The 23,413-nt window shown below is 39.8% G+C and overlaps 1 protein-coding gene across 1 annotated transcript in view; it reads right to left on the minus strand.

Moving 5' to 3' along the window:
• Nucleotides 1-807: 807 nt before the first annotated feature.
• The window catches only part of LOC136876006 (cytochrome P450 6k1-like), a 92,530-nt gene continuing 69,924 nt past the window's right edge, over nt 808-23,413 (minus strand). Inside the window, exons 7-8 of the mRNA XM_067150564.2 lie at nt 23,125-23,385; nt 808-1,887 (exon numbers count right to left, since the gene is read on the minus strand). Coding sequence (XP_067006665.2) covers nt 1,721-1,887; nt 23,125-23,385 — 428 coding nt within the window. The 3' untranslated portion in view covers nt 808-1,720. The remainder of the gene's footprint in view (nt 1,888-23,124; nt 23,386-23,413) is intronic.

Raw genomic sequence — 23,413 nt, forward strand, 5'->3', positions numbered from 1 at the left:
ATTCCGCTACTATAATTCCCTGTCAGTCAGTGGCACCCAGGCCAACTCAGCCGTAGACACTGCCAGACAGCATCGGTAGTTATAATGGTCCAGAGAGTCTCAACGGACTGTTCGTTAGTTTTAAATACACAGTAGCCGAGTGTACCAGTGACTGAGTTCTCATTTCTGGTGATCGCCACTTTTTTATTTCTTGTGGAACTGAGAGTCGAGGCATAGCCTGATTCTGATGTGCAGGTCTGGCGCCTTCTGTGACGAGACCAAAGCCATGTCATATGAGTAGCCAATGCGTGGAGAGGATTATATGAGATGTGCGGTTCTAGAAAGATGTATTACCGAAAAATAGGTCATGACATTCCCAGTTATGGGTCTGTAGCCATGACCATAGTAGCGAACATATCTATCCAGTTTGGAGCCAGCATGGTTGTTGAGATCGCCGCCAAGCAGCAGGTAGCTCTTGCTCGCTTCTCATGCTGTTCGGATAAATATGTTACTTATCAGGGGCACCGTGGCATTAGACCGAAGTAGATTCGGCGATCTCGTATATTACACGAAAATCTGAAGTGTTATGCTAGACGGCTTGTAGTTTTGCATGTCGCTTGAATGTTTTTTCATTGTGTTAGTCAGGAAGAGACATATTGGCAGGTTGTATTCTGTAGACAGTTGTCTATAATGATCAGTTCGTACGTATAGTGAATGCATTCTATGTTGAGGAATTCATCGTGATTGTATCACCCTGTGGAGCACATACATAAAATACATATCTCAAGTTAATTTCTCACATAGATTATCAGAGTACGTTGGTAATATGAAGGAAATTCATAGTATATTAGTTCCTTGGTAGTATGTCTATATAAGTTCCTAGTTGACAGGGTGTTCTACAACGTGGTTCTGCATCTGAAATAAATTATTTCTTGTGCGTAGACTGTTGTGGTAAACGACGCTGGGTGAATTCTTATCCTGATAGTGGCCACATTTTCAGCTCTTTTGCATTAACAAGTAAAAATAGCGACCGTAATTTAAAATACCTTTACGAATTTCCTTACTCCAAAAGAAAGCTGATAATACTATAAAAATCATTTGACACGGGATCATTTGGTTTTACTTTATATGGAAGTTATGTTAATCCAGGCATGAAATAATAAACATCTAATCCAAAGTCTAATGCTGAAACGCCGAAACCACTCAAACAAGAAATTAACTAATGCTAATGAAGATGACGGTGACGAGTTATAAAATAAGAAATATTCGACTAAAATGTACATATCGAAAATATTTAAATTCTGAGACTGTATAGTTAAACTGTGCTAATTTTGAGAAAAGCATGCAACAATTAGAGTTGATTCAAGTCGTCCGGTGAAATGAAATGGCGTATGGCTTTAAGTGCCGGGAGTGTCCGAGGACAAGTTCGGCTCGCCAGATGCAGGTCTTTTCACTTGACACCCTTAGGCGACCTGCGCGTCGTGATGAGGATGAAATGATTATGAAGACGACACATACACCCAGCCCCGTGTCGGTGAAATTAACCAATTATGGTTAAAATTGCCGACCCTGCCGGGAATCGAACCCGGGACCCCTGTAACCAAAGGCCAGCACGCTAACCATTTAGCCATGGAGCCGGACAAGTCGTCCGGTGAACAGTACCATCCAATATTCGTATGCAGAACAATGCTCACTTTTAGTGATGCTATGTTCCACTCTTGATGATGAGTACATTATTGGATTATTTTCTTCTCACGAAGTCTAACCACATTCCTCCTTTATTATCAAACAAGGAAGTGAATGGATCCTTCGTAATCGTGGCTGCAGTCCTCGGCGTTCTGAATACCTCGAAATGTGAAATGATAGTCACTAGTCCAGCCTTCATTTCAGCGTCTGCGAACTTCATCCCTAAAAAAAAAAAAAAAAAAATCAGAACGTTAATTTATCAAATTCTTAAGTATGGTAATATTGCATGCATATTCATATCTTAACCAACCATCAATTATAATGGAAAACTAGTGCTTTTTCGTAGAATAATTGGTCCAACAATTGTCGGTACGGTAAATTGAACATCTTTTTGCTAGCTTGGCACGGGTTCCATTCCTGTTGCAGGAACTGACGATGAAATGAAACGGGATTCTCTCATATTTAGGTAACAAAATTGAGAGGAGGGTAAATTGAAATTCTACCGTTGGCTGTCATGCAAGTTTATTGCTGTGCAAAATTTAAGGACGAAACTAAGTTTCGCATGTTGTGGCACTGTCAAGTAACACATTTCGATGAAAATTGAGCCACACATAAGAAGAACCGATACATTATTGTACGATAGGCAAATGAAAGGAATATGCGATGAGATAAACAGAAATGACACCTTTATACAGAGGCAATAAATTACACGTAAGTCACTGCGACTCATGGTAGTCCTCTGGACATCACATAAGAAGGGACATGGTTGTTGAAAGTGTGTGTGATCACCACGGACAGCGATGCATGGTCTGCAACGTGTTCCCATGCTGGCCACAAGTTTGGTAAGGAGTTCTTGTGGTAGGGCGTTCCATTCCTCTAGCAGCGCGGTTGACAACTGCTGGATGGTCGTTAGTGCATGATGGCGTGCTACAATACGTCTGCCCAATATGTCTCACACGTTATCGATGGGATTTAAGTCGGGGGAACGGGCAGCCAGTCCTTTCGCCGGATATTCTCTCGTTCCAAGAGCTCCTTCAACTGCGCTATTCGATGCGGTTGTGCATTGCCATCCATAAAAATGAAGTCAGGGCCGGATGCACCGCTGAAAAGACGCATATGGGGAAGGAGTACACTGTCAAAATAAAGTTGACCGGTGAGTGTACCCCGTTCAAATATTTTGAGGTCGGTATGCCTATGCAACATTATGCCTCCCTACACAATAACACTTGGGCCACCAAAGTGATCATGTTCGACCATGTTCCTTGGTGAATTACGTTTCCCCACCTCCGTCCAGATGAGGGTACGTCTGGAATCACTACTCAGACTGAATCTGCTCTCATCTGAGAAGAGCACGCGACCCCACTTTTCCTCGGTGCCGCCGATGTGCGGGTGTCAACGGAACACAACGTAATGGTCATCGGGAAAACAAGACCACCCCCATGCAGTTGCTGTGCCACTGTGGAACGTGAGCTTGGGTGCCTTGCAGTCCTGTTAAATGTGGTTGCAATTGCACCCACTGTATGACGTGAGTCTCTTATTGCCAGTTGCACAATGTAGCAGTCATCTGCTGCTGTAGTTGACCGTGGTCGACCCTCTCCTCTCCTCCGGGCAGCAGTGCCTGTGGTTTGGAATGCTCTTCATGCACGTAAAACAATGCTGTGAGCAATACGAAACTCCTGGGCTACACTCGTCACGCTTCATCGTTCTTCCAGTTTCCCGATGATTCTTCCCCGTGTGAAGTCATCCAGATGTTGTCTCCGGGCCATGTTGTAATGAATAACACCACCAGAGTGCACCGTAACAGCTCGCTGATTGACTCACACTCTCTTATCCCGTTCCTTCAACTGTTCGTTTTGTGGGGCCAGACCCATTTGGCACTATAGTCGCGTTGATCTCACGCCAGGTTTATATGCATGCGTGGGAAACCTCAGACAACATGTCACCGCACTTTCATTCATTCTCACCGTGTAGTTGATATGTTCTGTTGCTTTATCTATCTCGTCCTTAAGTTTTGAACAGCAGTGTAGTTTCCGTAGGCTTCCTAATTCAATTACCACCGCTTGTCCAATATTAAACCTACAGTAAATTAGAAAATTACCAATACATGGACTACAACCACAGATATTAAAGGGTAGACTTCAGATGCTATAGGTACTCTTGGATATACATGCATTCCTTTAAGGACGTTTTGTTACACTTATGGATATAACGGTATTCTGAATACTGAATGCAGAAGCAGCATTGGTCTACGTAATTATACGCATTTCTTTGCATACTTTTACATGAAACTTGAGAACCAATATTATCCTATTTCAATTTACACACGAGAGATTATCAGGAAGAAGGGCACACTCAGACAAATTGTCAATTGAAATAGACAAGTCCACCTCAATAACCAGACAAACTTTTAAAAGGTGTGCAAGAGTAAGTACGAAGGTTGTATTTCGAAATGATCGTTAAAATATAATAACTGACATCCTGACTATTGGTCTACTGATGGCAGGACTCTGTGCGATCCAACTAATTATTAACGTCATGTAAATTTGATCTTAACCAGCTATAAACTCATTCCTCCAACTGCTGATCTTTGCAGGTGATTTTAAAATAAAGTGGCAATCCTCCTGAGAATCATAACGATCCCCTTGACTCTCGTGTTATTTACTTTTTCTTTCTCTTTATACTGTGTAAGAAACGTGCTAAGCGGTTTCGCGAGTTTTTGAAGACAGATTGTTGAAATGATTGATGGACGAAATTATTTTGTAGAGTAAAGGTACAGTTCGTGGTTCTTAATCTGCTATCTCTGGTGTCGTATAAAGAACATATTTCACATAAGCTGTTAGGAATACTTTTGAAAATGTGAAATAAAATTATAAATGAATATTATTTTCATGCACGTTACCTTTGCTTCATATGCATCAATGGGGACACTTCTGTCATACCTGCTTCACCAGAGAACTTGGAAGGACGTCATAAATTAAGATTGAAGTGAAAATTAGTTGACTAATTAAGAACGTTTAAGATACCGAGTAGTGCTGGATTTAGAGATGTCCTGATAAAGGAATGAGTGCTGAAGAAAAACATAATAAGTACCACATCTCATACGTACATCACTTCTAGTTCTGCATCTGGATCGAAAACTCTCCAATCAGGAGAAAAAACCTACTAAAAGTAAAGAAACTGACTCATACCTATGAAAATTTTCTAATCTGAAAATCTACGAGGAAGGTATACTTCCACACGCGCTTTCATTAGAAGAGCTTAAAACTTGTGATGCGAATGTCATTGACAATTTCATTTAGTATCCTCCAATTGCAATAATATTTTTCATGCTCAGAACATATTTGTAATGAAAACAACGGAGTGTACCTTTAGTGCTGTTTATATGTGTGCTCATTTACGACTGTTTTCCTTTCAGTCCACTGTGTTCGTTGATGCCTGTTTCAAACAATAAACAAGAAAACACAATTTTCAACTAAATTCAATGACTGGATGAATGGTAATGAATTGATTAAAGAGAAAGATCTGTCAGCTGATCACTGACAAGGAAAGGCAATGCAAGTTTATTCTATGCTAACAAAAAAATACATAGAAGAAGTTAATGCTGGTGAGGTGTTCTATCAAGAATCGTAATCGTGGTCAGGTTTCATTTAGAAGTTAACATTTTTATGTCGATGTGAACAGGTAGGATCTACTTCTAGTTGTCTTTTCGTTGACTGTTTTTAACAAATTAATGAACATGAATTCCTCCTTGCAAAACGCATTACAATGGTTACTAAATACAGCGACCATGAATCTTGCATATCCGATCAAATTCATGATGAGTTTATTCAAATAGTGGGGAACTGTGCTATAAAATGAATTCCAGAAGAGAGCAGACATGCTCGGTATTACTCCTGTATTGTTACTGTTCCCGCAAGAAATAATTGGCTAAAGTGCCTAGTATATCTCTTTAGACTGAAGCAATTCCAAATGAACATGTGTTCCAGATTCTCTCTGGAGTTACACTTTCACATAGCTCTTTAGAAGAGGCTACGATACATTTATTTAACATAAAATTTATACCGGGTTAGAGCTATGAACACGCATTTGATACGTTGGACCATTACTCAGTACTCCAATGTAAAATTAAAAACCACAGTTCACTAGCTGAATATGATCTTTGTACTCCTGTCCCATTGAATCTTGTGGGAACTGCTGCTGTTGGATGTTGTACTTAGGGAGTAGTGCTATTCAGCTTTGTTCGGGAGCTGTATGTTTCTTCTTAGCATCAACCCTTCTTCAAATGCTGACCCATTGTCGGACGTCGGTGGTCCACATGACAGCCGAAAATCTATTAAGCAAAAAATGCCATATGTACCTGTGTCATATATTTACAGTGTGGCGTTACAAAGTAGCCACATCTTTTCTTTTCTTTTTCTAGTTGATTGGACTTGGAAATCAGCGAATTTTTAGTAATTATTCACTATACAAGGGAGTTATTATTTTCATTAAATTATAAAAAGTCAGTTTATAATTTTTTAATATTTTAAAAAAATAAAACGACAACCTCCTTTTCCTAGAACCTGTATGTTATGCTGTCTAAGTAAGCTTATTACCTCACACCCTAGGGATATTCAAGACTCTCATTCTCTTATTGCTGCACTGAATTGTAGCTGGCGCCCATCAAATATTGTGTGTGTAAGCAATCAGGTAAGAAATAAGTGTGAGTACATAGTCCGAAGATTGAGTATTTTATTTCATGAATGTGTTAATATTTTACATTTTAAATCAATTTAATAATTTTTAGTCAGTGAGTGATAGTCGCACAGTATAAAGGAATTAGATAACCCCGAGAACAAAAAAAAACCTGGCATAAGCAGAATTTAAGAAAGTTATGTTTTTTTTGCTATTTGCTTTACGTCGCGAGTAGTAAAATACAGGGATTCTGGCGCCACCACCGCCACCGGCTCCCAGAGGCCACCTCCACCACCACCACAGCCAGAGGCCTCCCAGATGCCTCCTCCACCACCACCACAGCCAGAGGCCTCCCAGAGGTCTCCTCCACCACCCGCGGGATATTTGAATTTGTAAACAAAGCCACGTGCTTTTTGACAGCTGTCATCGACAACAACGCATCGCTAACCTCAGTACTGCCATCTTGACGGGCCTACACCTCAGTAGTGCCAACTTAACCTAACTAGCGCGAGGTAAACAAAGCCACGTGTTTTTTGACAGCCACGTGCTTTTTGACAGCTGTCATCCGCCATCCTTAAACTACTGAGCACTGTGCTGCCCTCTTTATCGTAGTAGATGTAAAATTCGTCACCTGTCATCGGCAGTGCTGCCATCTTGGCGGGCCTAAACCTTAGTGCTACCAACTTAACCTCACTAGCGTGAGATAAACAAATCCACGTGTTTTTTGACAGCCACATGCTTTTTTGACAGCTGTCATCCGCCATCTTTAATCCAGAGAGCACCGTGCTGCCCTCTTTATCATAGTAGATGTAATTTAATCACCTGTCATCAGCAGTGCTGCCATCTTGGCGGGCCTAAACCTTGGTGCTACCAACTTAACCTCACTAGGGCGAGATAAACAAATCCACGTGCAGCTGTCATCCGCCATCTTTAATCTATAGAGCGCAGTGCTGCCCTCTTTAGCTACTTACCTTTGAAATGTGGTGGCGGATAATTTTAAAAAATTCTTTTCTGACAGCTGTCATCCGCCATCTTTAATCCAGAGAGAACAGTGCTGTAATCTTTAGTTGAAATGTGGTGGCGGCAAATTCTACGTGCTGTTGTTTGGAAACAAATTCACGTGCTATTTTCTGACAGCTGTCATCCGCCATCTTGCATCACAAACCTCAGTGCTACACTCTTTAGCTAGATACCTTTGAAATGTGGTGGCGGCAAATTCTACATGCTCTTGTTTGGAAACAAACCTATGCGCTTTTCTTTGACAGCTATCATCCGCCATCTTTAACCCAGAGAGCACCGTGCTGCCCTCTTTAGCTACTTACCTTTGAAATGTGGTGGCGGTAAATTCCACGTGCTTTACAAACCTATATGCTTTTCTGACAGCTGTCATCCGCCATCTTTAATCCATAGAGCACTGTGCTGCCCTCTTTGTGGTGGCGGATAATTTGAAAAATGCTTTTTGACAGCAGCCATCTTTGAGCACCGTGCTGCCCTCTTTAGCTACTTACCTTTGAAATGTGGTGGCGGTAAATTCCACGTGCTTTACAAACCAATATGCTTTTCTGACAGCTGTCATCCGCCATCTTTAATCCAGAGAGAACAGTGCTGCCCTCTATGTGGTGGCGGCAAATTCCACATGCTCTTGTTTGGAAAGAAATCAACATGCTATTTTTTGACAGCTGTCAACCGCCATCTTTAATCACCGCGCTGCCTTCTTTAGCTACTTAACTTTGAAATGTCGTGGCGGTAAATTCCACGTGCTTTACAAACCTATATGCTTTTCTGACAGCTGTCATCCGCCATCTTTAAGCTGTAAATCCCCGATTCTCATGTTAAAAGAGCATCTAGTTGTAAAACAGATTCTTAATCCGAGTTCTTTGACGCCAGGAAGGGCAACCGGTCGAAATAATAGTGTATGATGTAAGAGGCTAGATACTGCCAGTTTTGCGTCAGAAAGGGCAACTAGTCTTAAAACAAATTCTTCTGATTTAAAATCTTAGTTTTGCGTCAGGAAGGGCATCCGGCTGTAAAACAATAGTTCGTGATACAGCGATTTAAAATCTAAGAAGAGCATCTACCCGATTATCATGTTAAAAGATCATCTAGTTGTAAAACAGATTCTTAATCCGAGTTCTTTGACGTCAGGAAGGGCAACCGGTCGAAAACAATAGTGTATGATGTAAGAGGCTAGATACTACCAGTTTTGCGTCAGGAAGGGCAACTTAAACAAATTCTTCTGATTTAAAATCTTAGTTTTGCGTCAGGAAGGGCATCCGGCTGTAAAACAATAGCTCGTGATACAGCGATTTAAAATCTAAGAAGAGCATCTACCCGATTCTCATGTTAAAAGATCATCTAGTTGTAAAACAGATTCTTAATCCGAGTTCTTTGACGTCAGGAAGGGCAACCGGTCGAAAACAATAGTGTATGATGTAAGAGGCTAGATACTACCAGTTTTGCGTCAGGAAGGGCAACTTAAACAAATTCTTCTGATTTAAAATCTTAGTTTTGCGTCAGGAAGGGCATCCGGCTGTAAAACAATAGTTCGTGATACAGCGATTTAAAATCTTAGTTCTTGCACTAAGAAGAGCATCTAGCTGTAAATCCCCGATTCTCGTGTTAAAAAGAGCATCTAGTTGTAAAACAGATTCTTAATCCGAGTTCTTTGACGTCAGGAAGGGCAACCGGTCGAAAACAATAGTGTATGATGTAAGAGGCTAGATACTACTAGTTTTGCGTTAGGAAGGGCAACTAGTCTTAAAACAAATTCTTTAGATTTAAAATCTTAGTTTTGCGTCAGGAAGGGCATCCGGCTGTAAAACAATAGTTCGTGATACAGCGATTTAAAATCTAAGAAGAGCATCTAGCTGTAAATCCCCGATTCTCGTGTTAAAAAGAGCATCTAGTTGTAAAACAGATTCTTAATCCGAGTTCTTTGACGTCAGGAAGGGCAACCGGTCGAAAACAATAGTGTATGATGTAAGAGGCTAGATACTCCCAGTTTTGCATCAGGAAGGGCAATCGATCGTAAATCGGATTCTTGCGATTTAAACTCTGTAAGACATATTTTTAATCCCAAGAGAATCGAACCCGAGACTGCCGGGTGAGAGGCAAGCACACTAAACCAAACTGTAGGAGCCGGTAATTCTCTTTCTATATAATAATTTCGTGTGGCTATTTCTAGCTAAGTGCAGTCTGAAAGAAATAAATCCTAGTCTTGTTACATCAGGAAGGGTAACTAGCTAAACACCGGATTTAGAATAAGCAGACTCTAGAACGAGAAAAAATATCTGGAATATGTTTTGAAGCATGCCTACACACACGCGCGCATGCAAGCTGCATCCAGCTAGCCAGCTCCTACCTGGAATGCGTTTGCCTCAGCAGGTACGAAGTCCGCTACACGCGTACAGTTCGCATTAAAATTATTAGCAGCTTCTCGAGCTGAGCTCAAACCTTCCCGTTTAATCATAGTACAAATACGTCAGCTTGTAGAACTTATATATTTCGATACCTCAGCGTTTCGTGTTGTTGCTAACAGGTAGGGCGTACTGTGGATGTAGACTTAGCTTAGTAAAACTCACGACAATGTCCGACCTCAGTAGGTTGAAACTTAGTTTCTTCCGAACATTGCAACTTTAGTCTATTGATAAATAGTTGTTCTCTTCAATCCTCATGCTATAGAAGAGGTCAATCTTATAATTTCAAACTTACAACTATGACTGATCTCTATATGTTGAAACTTAGTTTTTTTCCCTAAAATTGCGATCGCGCGCTAATTTTCCAAGGCTCGATCCGCTGCAGAACTCTTGAATTCTAACACCTCGGCATCAACAGCAGGTTCGACCCCGGCTTAAATATGTCAGCCTGCGGGACTCAGTGTAAGACCTTCAGGAGAGCTCTTGTTGCATAAACATTTCGTTCCGACTGTACAGCAAACGTCTGCAATTATTGATATCCGCTTGGTGATATAGAGCATATTTACTCGCTACAGTCTGCGTGAAGTGCTCCTCACAGTTCTCAGTATGCGTTTATCACATGCACAACCTCATCTAAGTACTGTCTGCTGCGAATATTATTCTTCAGCCTACAGCTTAAGGTAAGCCCGAACTGTTAGTTACTGTTTGCTAAGCAACTTCTACGCTAGGTAATAAACATCTACATTCATATATGTTTATTCTTTTCTTTTTTAGGTACCGTTCGAGTAACAAGCTTGAAAGTATGCATTTTATTCACCTGAGTAACAGTTTGCTGCGCGTGCATTTTAAGGTATGTTTCGAACTTTTTCTATCGATCTTATATGTTTACGTTCTTTTTAGCATTATAAGATAGGGGGATTAGAAGGTGCAGACAAGGAGGTAGTTAATCTTGTAATTTGAAACTTACTACAATGTCTGACCTTAATAGACTGAAACTTGGTTTCTTCTGCACGTTCCAACTCTAGGCTAGCTGACTTGTCCTTTCGATATCCTATTATCACATTTGCTTTTACGTTAGGCAGTAAAGGTCTTTAAGTTAAGGATAGCTGGGTTACCTGTTAACAAACCAAGTATCTTTTGTAACCTTCATTGTTTTTAGCATTTTACGATTAGAGGATTAGAAGGTGTAGACAAGGAGGTAGTTATTCTTGTAACTTCAAACTCACGACTATGTCTGACCTTAATAGGCTGAAACTCGGTTTCTTCCGAGCATCGCGAATTTAGTCTAATCTCTATTGATGAATAGCTGCTCTCTTTAATCTCACATGTTGGTTAATCGTTAGTAATTAAATTTTCGTTTTTTCTTTGCGACTAGAGGAAAGGATATTGAGTTACTATATTTTTTATCAACAAGAGTGCTTCGACTTTGTTAGGTATAGAACATTTATCTCTTTCTGTTTGCTTTTAAAAACTCACGACTATGTCTGACCCTAATAGGCTGAAACTTGGTTTCTTCTGCACGTTGCAACTCTAGGTTAGCTGACTTATCCTTTCGATATCCTATTATCACATTTGCTTTTACGCTAGGCAGTAAAGGTCTTTAAGTTAAAGATAGCTAGGTTACCTGCTAACAAACCAAGTATATTTTGTAACCTTCATTGTTTTTAGCATTTTACGATTAGAGGATTAGAAGGTGTAGACAAGGAGGTAGTTATTCTTGTAACTTCAAACTCACGACCATGTCTGACCTTAATAGGCTGAAACTTGGTTTCTTCCGAGCATTGCGAATTTAGTCTAATCTCTATTGATGAATAGTTGCTCTCTTTAACCTTACATGCTGGTTAATCGATAGTAATTAAATTTTCGTTTCTTTCTTTGTGACTAGAGGAAAGGATATTGAGTTACTATATTTTTTAACAACAAGAGTGCTTCAAATTTGTTACGTATAGAACATTTATCTCTTTCTGCTTGCTTTTAAAAACTCACGACTATGTCTGTTCTTGTAACTTCAAACTCACGACCATGTCTGACCTTAATAGGCTGAAACTCGGTTTCTTCCGAGCATTGCGAATTTAGTCTAATCTCTATTGATGAATAGTTGCTCTCTTTAACCTTACATGCTGGTTAATCGATAGTAATTAAATTTTCGTTTTTTTTTCTTTGTGACTAGAGGAAAGGATATTGAGTTACTATATTTTTTAACAACAAGAGTGCTTCGACTTTGTTAGGTATAGAACATTTATCTCTTTCTGTTTGCTTTTAAAAACTCACGACTATATCTGTTCTTGTAACTTCAAACTCACGACTATGTCTGACCTTAATAGGCTGAAACTCGGTTTCTACCGAGCATCGCGAATTTAGTCTAATCTCTATTGATGAATAGCTGCTCTCTTTAATCTCACATGTTGGTTAATCGTTAGTAATTAAATTTTCGTTTTTTCTTTGCGACTAGAGGAAAGGATATTGAATTACTATATTTTTTATCAACTAGAGTGCTTCGACTTTGTTAGGTATAGAACATTTATCTCTTTCTGTTTGCTTTTAAAAACTCACGACTCTGTCTAACCTTAATAGGCTGAAACTTGGTTTCTTCTGCACGTTGCAACTCTAGGTTAGCTGACTTATCCTTTCGATATCCTATTATCACATTTGCTTTTACGCTATGCAGTAAAGGTCTTTAAGTTAAGGATAGCTGGGTTACCTGCTAACAAACCAAGTATCTTTTGTAACCTTCATTGTTTTTAGCATTTTACTATTAGAGGATTAGAAGGTGTAGACAGAGGTAGTTATTCTTGTAACTTCAAACTCACGACCATGTCTGACCTTAATAGGCTGAAACTTGGTTTCTTCCCAGCATCGCAAATTTAGTCTAATGTCTATTGATGAATAGTTGCTTTCTTTAATATTACATGCTGGTTAATCGGTAGTAATTAAATTTTCGTTTTTTTCTTTGTGACTAGAGGAAAGGATATTGAGTTACTATATTTTTTAACAACAAGAGTGCTTCGACTTTGTTAGGTATAGAACATTTATCTCTTTCTGTTTGCTTTTAAAAACTCACGACTATGTCTGTTCTTGTAACTTCAAACTCACGACCATGTCTGACCTTAATAGGCTGAAACTCGGTTTCTTCCTAGCATCGCGAATTTAGTCTAATCTCTATTGATGAATAGCTGCTGTCTTTAATCTTACATGTTGGTCAATCGATAGTAATTAATTTTCGTTTTTTTCTTTGTGACTAGAGGAAAGGATATTGAGTTACTATATTTTTTATCAACAAGAGTGCTTCGACTTTGTTAGGTATAGAACATTTATCTCTTTCTGTTTGCTTTTAAAAACGACTATGTCTAACCTTAATAGGCTGAAACTTGGTTTCTTCTGCACGTTGCAACTCTAGGTTAGCTGACTTATCCTTTCGATATCCTATTATCACATTTGCTTTTACGCTAGGCAGTAAAGGTCTTTAAGTTAAAGATAGCTAGGTTACCTGCTAACAAACCAAGTATCTTTTGTAACCTTCATTGTTTTTAGTATTTTACGATTAGAGGATTAGAAGGTGTAGACAAGGAGGTAGTTATTCTTGTAACTTCAAACTCACGACCATGTCTGACCTTAATAGGCTGAAACTTGGTTTCTTCCCAGCATCGCAAATTTAGTCTAATCTCTATTGATGAATAGTTGCTCTCTTTAATCTTACATGCTGGTTAATCGGTAGTAATTAAATTTTCGTTTTTTTCTTTGTGGCTAGAGGAAAGGATATTGAGTTACTATATTTTTTAACAACAAGACTGCTTCGACTTTGTTAGGTATAGACCATTTATCTCTTTCTGTTTGCTTTTAAAAACTCACGACTATGTCTGTTCTTGTAACTTCAAACTCACGACCATGTCTGACCTTAATAGGCTGAAACTCGGTTTTTTCCGAGCATCGCGAATTTAGTCTAATCTCTATTGATGAATAGCTGCTCTCTTTAATCTCACATGTTGGTTAATCGTTAGTAATTAAATTTTCGTTTTTTCCTTGCGTCTAGAGGAAAGGATATTGAGTTACTATATTTTTTATCAACAAGAGTGCTTCGACTTTGTTAGGTATAGAACATTTATCTCTTTCTGTTTGCTTTTAAAAACTCACGACTATGTCTAACCTTAATAGGCTGAAACTTGGTTTCTTCTGCACGTTGCAACTCTAGGTTAGCTGACTTATCCTTTCGATATCCTATTATCACATTTGCTTATACGCTAGGATCAGGGATGGCGAACCTATGCCACGCGTGTCACCAAGTGACACGAGAACACGATTTCGGTGACACGCCACATGAACATAATATATAGGTATCTAATTTATTAAATAATTTGCTTTACGTCGCACCGACACAGATAGGTCTTATGGCGGCGATGGGACAGGAAAGGCTTAGACTGTGAAGGAAACCGCTGTGGCCTTAATTGCGGTTTGGCCTCAGAATTTACCTGATGTGAAAATGGGAAACCACGGGAAACCATCTTCAGGGCTGCCGACAGTGGGGTTGGAACCCACTAACTCACAGCCGCGCACACCTGACAGCGCGGTCAACTCGCCCGGTGATAATATTTAATGACGAAGTGTGTTACAGTGGGAGCTTATTATCTTTTTACAAAATAATAATATTAGGTATTCTCGAAACTTAGTACGTAAATTTTTTTTTTCAGTATTTGCAAGATACGACTACGGAACATGCAATCAAATGCGTTTACAAGATATCTATCTAATAAATGAATTAATCAGTAAATAAATAACATACGACTATTATGAAACATAATGGGAAATTTAGAAGGGAAGTCGGGGGGGGGGTTTCAGGCTGTAGACATTCCTTAATGGAAAATAAGTGGCACAGTCAACAGTTGAGAATAATAAACCAGACTTAAAATGGCACACTTGTTGGAAAAGGTTCGCCTTCCCTGCGCTAGGTAGTAAAGGTCTTTAAGTTAAAGATAGCTATGTTACCTGCTAACAAACCAAGTATATTTTGTAACCTTCATTGTTTTTAGCATTTTACGATTAGAGGATTAGAAGGTGTAGACAAGGAGGTAGTTATTCTTGTAACTTCAAACTCACGACCATGTCTGACCTTAATAGGCTGAAACTTGGTTTCTTCCCAGCATCGCAAATTTAGTCTAATTTCTATTGATGAATAGTTCCTCTCTTTAATCTTACATGCTGGTTAATCGATAGTAATTAAATTTTCGTTTTTTTTCTTTGTGACTAGAGGAAAGGATATTGAGTTACTATATTTTTTAACAACAAGAGTGCTTCGACTTTGTTAGGTATAGACCATTTATCTCTTTCTGTTTGCTTTTAAAAACTCACGACTATGTCTGTTCTTGTAACTTCAAACTCACGACCATGTCTGACCTTAATAGGCTGAAACTCGGTTTCTTCCGAGCATTGCGAATTTAGTCTAATCTCTATTGATGAATAGCTGCTCTCTTTAATCTCACATGTTGGTTAATCGTTAGTAATTAAATTTTCGTTTTTTTCTTTGCGACTAGAGGAAAGGATATTGAGTTACTATATTTTTTATCAACTAGAGTGCTTCGACTTTGTTAGGTATAGAACATTTATCTCTTTCTGTTTGCTTTTAAAAACTCACGACTATGTCTAACCTTAATAGGCTGAAACTTGGTTTCTTCTGCACGTTGCAACTCTAGGTTAGCTGACTTATCCTTTCGATATCCTATTATCACATTTGCTTTTACGCTAGGCAGTAAAGGTCTTTAAGTTAAAGATAGCTAGGTTACCTGTTAGCAAACTAACTTACCTTTCTATATCCTATCATCACAAGTACTTCCACGCTACATCTATATATTTGCGTTCTTTTTTAGGCACATCGACATCTCAAGAAGTATTATACTGTTGCAATGTCCGATATGAAGATCAAGAAGATCTAAGAAGGACTGTAAAATTAGTTGTAGTAAATAATATAAAATAAATGATGTAGAATTAACATATTCTTTTATTTCAGTTTAGGTATTACATTCTCCTCCTCCTACTCCTTCCTCTCGAAGAAGAAATAAGAGTAGGTGTTGATTAAATTCGTAAGTATGTTATTGTCTAGCTTATGTTCAGAAGAGAATGTTTTTTTCTAAACAGTGTTTGATTGCAATGCAGTGTTCTACAACATCGCACTATGAACAGTAGTATGTATTCAAGTCTAAAACTAATTTTTTTCTTAGAACAAAGGTATACCCCAGACATGTTGTAAACACATCCACCGATGTTCTGATCATATGTAGTATCGAGTACAGTGTTTGAATCTAGTTTAGGTATCACATTCTCCTCCTCCTACTCCTTCCTCTCGAAGAAGAAATAAGAGTAGGTGTTGATTAAATTTGAAAGTATGTTATCATCTAGTTCGGTAAGTATGTTGAGAACAGAATTTTTTTTTCCAAAAGTGTTTGATTGCAACGCGGTGTTCTACAACATCGTACTATAAACAGTAGTATGTATTCAAGTCTAAACCTAATTTTTTTCTTAGAGCAAAGGTATACCCCAGACATGTTGTAAACACATCCACCGATGTTCTGATCATATGTAGTATCGAGTACAGTGTTCGAATCTAGTTTAGGTATCACATTCTCCTCCTCCTACTCCTTCCTCTCGAAGAAGAAATAAGAGTAGGTGTTGATTAAATTTGAATGTATGTTATCATCTAGTTCGGTAAGTATGTTGAGAACAGAATTTTTTTTCCTAAAAGTGTTTGATTGCAATGCAGTGTTCTACAACATCGTACTATAAACAGTAGTATGTATTCAAGTCTAAACCTAATTTTTTTCTTAGAACAAAGGTATACCCCAGACATGTTGTAAACACATCTACCGATGTTCTGATCATATGTAGTATCGAGTACAGTGTTCGAATCTAGTTTAGGTATCACATTCTCCTCCTCCTACTCCTTCCTCTCGAAGAAGAAATAAGAGTAGGTGTTGATTAAATTCGTAAGTATGTTATTGTCTAGCTCATGTTCAGAAGAGATTTTTTCTTTTTCTAAACAGTGTTTGATTGCAATGCAGTGTGCAACAACATCGTACTATAAACAGTAGTATGTATTCAAGTCTAAACCTAATTTTTTCTTAGAACAAAGGTATACCCCAGACATGTTGTAAACACATCTACCGATGTTCTGATCATATGTAGTATCGGGTACAGTGTTCGAATCTAGTCTTGATCACTTATCTAGTGTTTGAACACATCAATTAATATATTTTAAATCGCTGTATCACGAACTATTGTTTTACAGCCGGATGCCCTTCCTGATGCAAAACTAAGATTTTAAAACAGAAGAATTTGTTTTAAGACTATTTGCCCTTCCTAACGCAAAACTAGTAGTATCTAGCCTCTTACATCATACACTATTGTTTTCGACCGGTTGCTCTTCCTGACGTCAAAGAACTCGGATTAAGAAACTGTTTTACAACTAGATGCTCTTTTTAACACGAGAATCGGGGATTTACAGCTAGATGCTCTTCTTAGATTTTAAATCGCTGTATCACGAGCTATTGTTTTACAGCCGGATGCCCTTCCTGACGCAAAACTAAGATTTTAAATCAGAAGAATTTGTTTAATTTGCCCTTCCTGACGCAAAACTGGGAGTATCTAGCCTCTTACATCATACACTATTGTTTTCGACCGGTTGCCCTTCCTGACGTCAAAGAACTCGGATTAAGAATCTGTTTTACAACTAGATGCTCTTTTTAACACGAGAATCGGGGATTTACAGCTAGATGCTCTTCTTAGATTTTAAATCGCTGTATCACGAACTATTGTTTTATAGCCGGATGCCCTTCCTGACGCAAAACTAAGATTTTAAATCAGAAGAATTTGTTTTAAGACTAGTTGCCCTTCCTAACGCAAAACTAGTAGTATCTAGCCTCTTACATCATACACTATTGTTTTCGACCGGTTGCCCTTCCTGACGTTAAAGAACTCGGATTAAGAATCTGTTTTACAACTAGATGCTCTTTTTAACACGAGAATCGGGGATTTACAGCTAGATGCTCTTCTTAGTGCAAGAACTAAGATTTTAAATCGCTGTATCACGAACTATTGTTTTACAGCCGGATGCCCTTCCTGACGCAAAACTAAGATTTTAAATCAGAAGAATTTGTTTAAGTTGCCCTTCCTGACGCAAAACTGGTAGTATCTAGCCTCTTACATCATACACTATTGTTTTCGACCGGTTGCCCTTCCTGACGTCAAAGAACTCGGATTAAGAATCTGTTTTACAACTAGATGATCTTTTAACATGAGAATCGGGTAGATGCTCTTCTTAGATTTTAAATCGCTGTATCACGAACTGTTGTTTTACAGCCGGATGCCCTTCCTGACGCAAAACTAAGATTTTAAATCAGAAGAATTTGTTTTAAGACTAGTTGCCCTTCCTGACGCAAAACTGGCAGTATCTAGCCTCTTACATCATACACTATTGTTTCGACCGGTTGCCCTTCCTGACGTCAAAGAACTCGGATTAAGAACCTGTTTTACAACTAGATGCTCTTTTAACATGAGAATCGGGGATTTACAGCTTAAAGATGGCGGATGACAGCTGTCAGAAAAGCATATAGGTTTGTAAAGCACGTGGAATTTACCGCCACGACATTTCAAAGTTAAGTAGCTAAAGAGGGCAGCACGGTGATTAAAGATGGCGGTTGACAGCTGTCAAAAAAGCATGTTGATTTGTTTCCAAACAAGAGCACGTGGAATTTGCCGCCACCACATAGAGGGCAGCACTGTTCTCTCTGGATTAAAGATGGCGGATGACAGCTGTCAGAAAAGCATATAGGTTTGTAAAGCACGTGGAATTTACCGCCACCACATTTCAAAGGTAAGTAGCTAAAGAGGGCAGCACGGTGCTCTCTGGATTAAAGATGGCCGATGATAGCTTTCAAAAAAAGCGCATAGGTTTGTTTCCAAACAAGAGCATGTAGAATTTGCCGCCACCACATTTCAAAGGTATCTAGCTAAAGAGTGTAGCACTGAGGTGTGTGATGCAAGATGGCGGATGACAGCTGTCAGAAAATAGCACGTGAATTTGTTTCCAAACAACAGCACGTAGAATTTGCCGCCACCACATTTCAACTAAAGATTACAGCACTGTTCTCTCTGGATTAAAGATGGCGGATGACAGCTGTCAGAAAAGAATTTTTTAAAATTATCCGCCACCACATTTCAAAGGTAAGTAGCTAAAGAGGGCAGCACTGCGCTCTATAGATTAAAGATGGCGGCTGACAGCTGCACGTGGATTTGTTTATCTCGCCCTAGTGAGGTTAAGTTGGTAGCACTAAGGTTTAGGCCCGCCAAGATGGCAGCACTGCTGATGACAGGTGATGAATTTACATCTACTACGATAAAGAGGGCAGCACGATGCTCTCTGGATTAAAGATGGCGGATGACAGCTGTCAAAAAAGCATGTGGCTGTCAAAAAACACGTGGATTTGTTTATCTCACGCTAGTGAGGTTAAGTTGGTAGCACTAAGGTTTAGGCCCGCCAAGATGGCAGCACTGCCGATGACAGGTGACGAATTTTACATCTACTACGATAAAGAGGGCAGCGCAGTGCTCAGTAGTTTAAGGATGGCGGATGACAGCTGTCAAAAAGCACGTGGCTTTGTTTACCACACGCTAGTTAGGTTAAGTTGGTACTACTGAGGTTTAGGCCCGTCAAGATGGCAGTACTGAGGTTAGCGATGCGTTGTTGTCTGTCAAAAAGCACGTGGCTGTCAAAAAACACGTGGCTTTGTTTACCTCGCGCTAGTTAGGTTAAGTTGGCACTACTGAGGTTTAGGCCCGTCAAGATGGCAGTACTGAGGTTAGCGATGCGTTGTTGTCGATGACAGCTGTCAAAAAGCACGTGGCTTTGTTTACAAATTCAAATTTCCCGCGTGTGGTGGAGGAGACCTCTGGGAGGCCTCTGGCTGTGGTGGTGGTGGAGGAGGCATCTGGGAGGCCTCTGGCTGTGGTGGTGGTGGAGGTGGCCTCTGGGAGCCGGTGGCGGTGGTGGCGCCAGAATCCCTGTATTATACTACTGTCGCACCGACACAGATAGGTCTTATGGCGACGATGGGATAAGAAAGGCCTAGGAAGTGGAAGGAAACCACGGAAAACCATCTTCAGGGCTGCCGACAGTGGGGCTCGAACCTACTATCTCCCGATTACTGGATACTGGCCGCACTTAAGCGACTGCAGCTATCGAGCTCGGTTGTTTTATTTTTAAGAAATGTTAAGAAACTATTCATGTGGCTACCACGGAATTTTGTATTCTTGGCGATATAAAAGTTGATGAACTCGCAAACGAGGCAGCGATGGGTGCCGGATTAGACTATTACGTTGGAGTACCACACACTCATTTATGGGAACATTGTCAAAGGATCATCAAAGAATAGTGAAATGGGGACTGGCGTCGATCACCAGACAAGAAAGCTAAACACCTATTAAATATGTTGTACAAGATCCGTAACAAACCATGGTTTGCATTTGGAAAGTACACACGTTGTCATATTTCTACAATTATACGGATCCGTTTAAACCATGCATGCACGCCGGAACATCTTTCTCGCCTAAATATGATAGAAAGTAATGTACGTGTGGAAAGGAAGTTGGTAGTATAAATCATATCCTCTTCCAACGCACGACATATGAGCAACAGCTTCGTAAGTTCATAACCAAACTACTCGACTTAGTCCACCAGCTTCCGTTAAATGTTTCATGTTTAATGTACCATCCGACAGTTAATACTGCGGAAGTAATAACCAACTTTTTCAGTGAATGTAATATCAGAGTGTAACATTTCCAGTTAAAACGAGTGATGTAAAGTAAAATCCTATTCCTTTTTTTTTGTGATCCGGTCTAATTCGTTAATAGTAAGTCACCGTGACGGATCACACAGGCATGAAGACTTAGAACCTTGTGTCCGTAAAAATTTATCCTTTCGTTTATACCATTCACATCATATATAAGTTGATACTTACAGTAGTGTAATAACTAACCCGAAAACCAGTGACTGGACGTTACGTCTAACAACGACGTCCAAGAACTAACCAAGAAGAAGAAGAAGAAGAAGAAGAAGAAGAAGAAGAAGAAAATGCCAGAGTCACCAGGCTGTCGATCTAGCCCCTTCGTTATCTACTTTCGTCTAAAACAATGTGAGGAAGTAGCGAGGATCTCAGCGGACTAGACTAATAGTTTATTTTGGTGTGCGTGTGCCTATGCCGAGAACATGTGCTGGTGCAGGTCTTTTGATTTGACTCCCGTAGGCGACCTGCGCGTCGTGGTGATGATGATGATGATGATGATACTGATGAAATGATGATGAACACATAACAACACATACACTCAGCCCCCGTGCCAGCGAAATTAACCAACGATGGTTAAAATTTCCGACTGTGCCGGGAATCGAACCGGGGACCCCTGTAACCAAAGCCCAGCATGCTAACCATTTAGCCATGGAGCCGTACTCTCGCCTGTGATATGTAGGTAACTGTTTTTAAACCTTGCATTAGAGCAAGAAATCTGTGTGTTGTGAGCTATGGTTTATTCTACAGCGTTTCAACAGGCAAGACTACTTCAAGATGTATCTAAGGCTCCACGCCGTTTCAAATTTTTATAATGGCCTTGGTAGTAGCCTGTAACCGCTCGCCTCATTCTAGATTATACTTATACTTCTTCTAGTGCATTATCCGGTCCGGATGTTGGTGACCATCAGGCTTATTGCAGTTTTGTTCGTAGATCTTAGGAACAGCTCGGAAGATGACTGTTCAAACCACTGACGGAATATTTTGGGCCAGAAGATCCGACGGTGTCTGAGACATCTTTTCGGGAATATCTTGCCGTACATGATGAATTAGAATATTCCGTTCTCCTCCTCGATGTGCATGGCATGTCAGAAATATTCTAATTTCCGTTCCTTCGCTTTTTTTCATCAGCTCTTTACCTTGGCTGATCCGCTACAGGATTACGAATTTCTTTTGCATTTCTCATTCATCCACTCCTCCTTGGTAGCTCTTACTTTCTTTTCGATTCTTTTATCCGACTCATCGTTGCACTATTTATATTAATTACGTTTGGGAAGTATGTTTAAACCAGTGGGATGCGGTGAACAAGTTCGTTACTCCAACTCAAAAAAAAAGCTGTTTCACTAGGGTAGCTCTCTTTCACGCCGGCAAAGAAATCCAGGTCACGGCAAACTTAAGAACCCTTTGTATCGCTTTCCGTAGCTGTACAAGGCTATCTTTCGTTTCCGCTTCAGAACATGAGACAGTTAAATCAAGGATTATTTGTGAGGCATTCATTTAATATTTTACCCTTCAGACGGCAGGAACTAAATCAAACGTGTTTCATAAACAACTTACAAATTGTTCTAATTCCGAAAGTGTTGAGAATAGGACACATGTCCTTATGAAATGTTTTGCTCAAGAGTCTTCGGCATTCAATTCCGTACGTGGCGGTAACCCCTCATGGATTACCCTGTGTTGTGGGATGTGCGGTAGAGACCTGCTTATAGGGCATAAAGGGGCCGGCGGGACGTAAAATATCGTGAATGATTGTAGATGTCTTAATATTGATAAAGCTGATATTTACTATCACTGTACCGTACAATTAAAATTTTGAGCTTAAGGGGATGAAGATACTGATTTGTCCGGCCCCGCGGTGTTGGGGGCGACGTGTCTGCCTGTCACCCGACGGCCCCGTGTTCAATTCCCGGTCGAGTCAGGGGTTTTAATTGTAAATGATAAATATCCCTGGCTTGGGGACTGGGTGTTTGTGTCGTCCTTCACGTTCCTTTACTCACATCCAACACTTTACACTTCCGCAATTACACTTACACGTAGGTTCCTCTCATATGGCGAAAGTAGTGGCAAAGGATCTTCGGAGGTCGACGCCACGAAAAAATATCATTTATAAATAAAACAAAAATATACTGATTTAAAGTGTTAAAAATGTAATGGACTTCTGCCTGCCTATCGAGTGTTTCTTCTCGCCACCATGTCATGCATTCTCTGTAGAAGTGACACATAAGTGCTGGAGGTTTCTTCTTGATAATCCACGTATTTCAAGGCTACTTCACTGGCTTAGAATCCTTCATTGTGTGTTATTTTGGAACCAACTTCATTAGTTATGTTTTTTAACCGATTTCCCTTTTGGGAACATGTTGGATAAAACGGAATGTAGGATAAGCGAAGGCCATTTAAGAGGGACTCTACCGTAGTGCATTTTTCTCTTACAGGAATAGTCCTGTGCTAACTATTTTTTAAAACAGAAAATCCATCATTTTCCCAATTAATTCGACTTCAGGACCCCTGACCATCATGAAGACATGCCTCGTATGATATTTACTCACCAAAACATTGCCGTGGTCCCACACCATACGGTATGTAACTGAAAGGCTTTATGGTTGCTCTCCGCTCTTCGGAGAAGCGTTCTGGGTCAAACTGCTCCGGATTAGGAAAGTGTTCAGGGTCCATCTGTAATCCTTCCAATGGAATAAGAACAGCTGTCCCTTTCTCTAAAATAAACGATTCTCCGTTGCGAAGTGGCAACTGGCAGGATCTCGTACATACCCTAGTCAGGAACTGAAAGGGCGGATACTTTCTTAGAGTTTCTGTAAATAAAAATGAGGACATTTATTT

This window comes from Anabrus simplex, chromosome 6 (assembly GCF_040414725.1).
Source record: "Anabrus simplex isolate iqAnaSimp1 chromosome 6, ASM4041472v1, whole genome shotgun sequence".
NCBI lineage: Eukaryota > Metazoa > Arthropoda > Insecta > Orthoptera > Tettigoniidae > Anabrus > Anabrus simplex.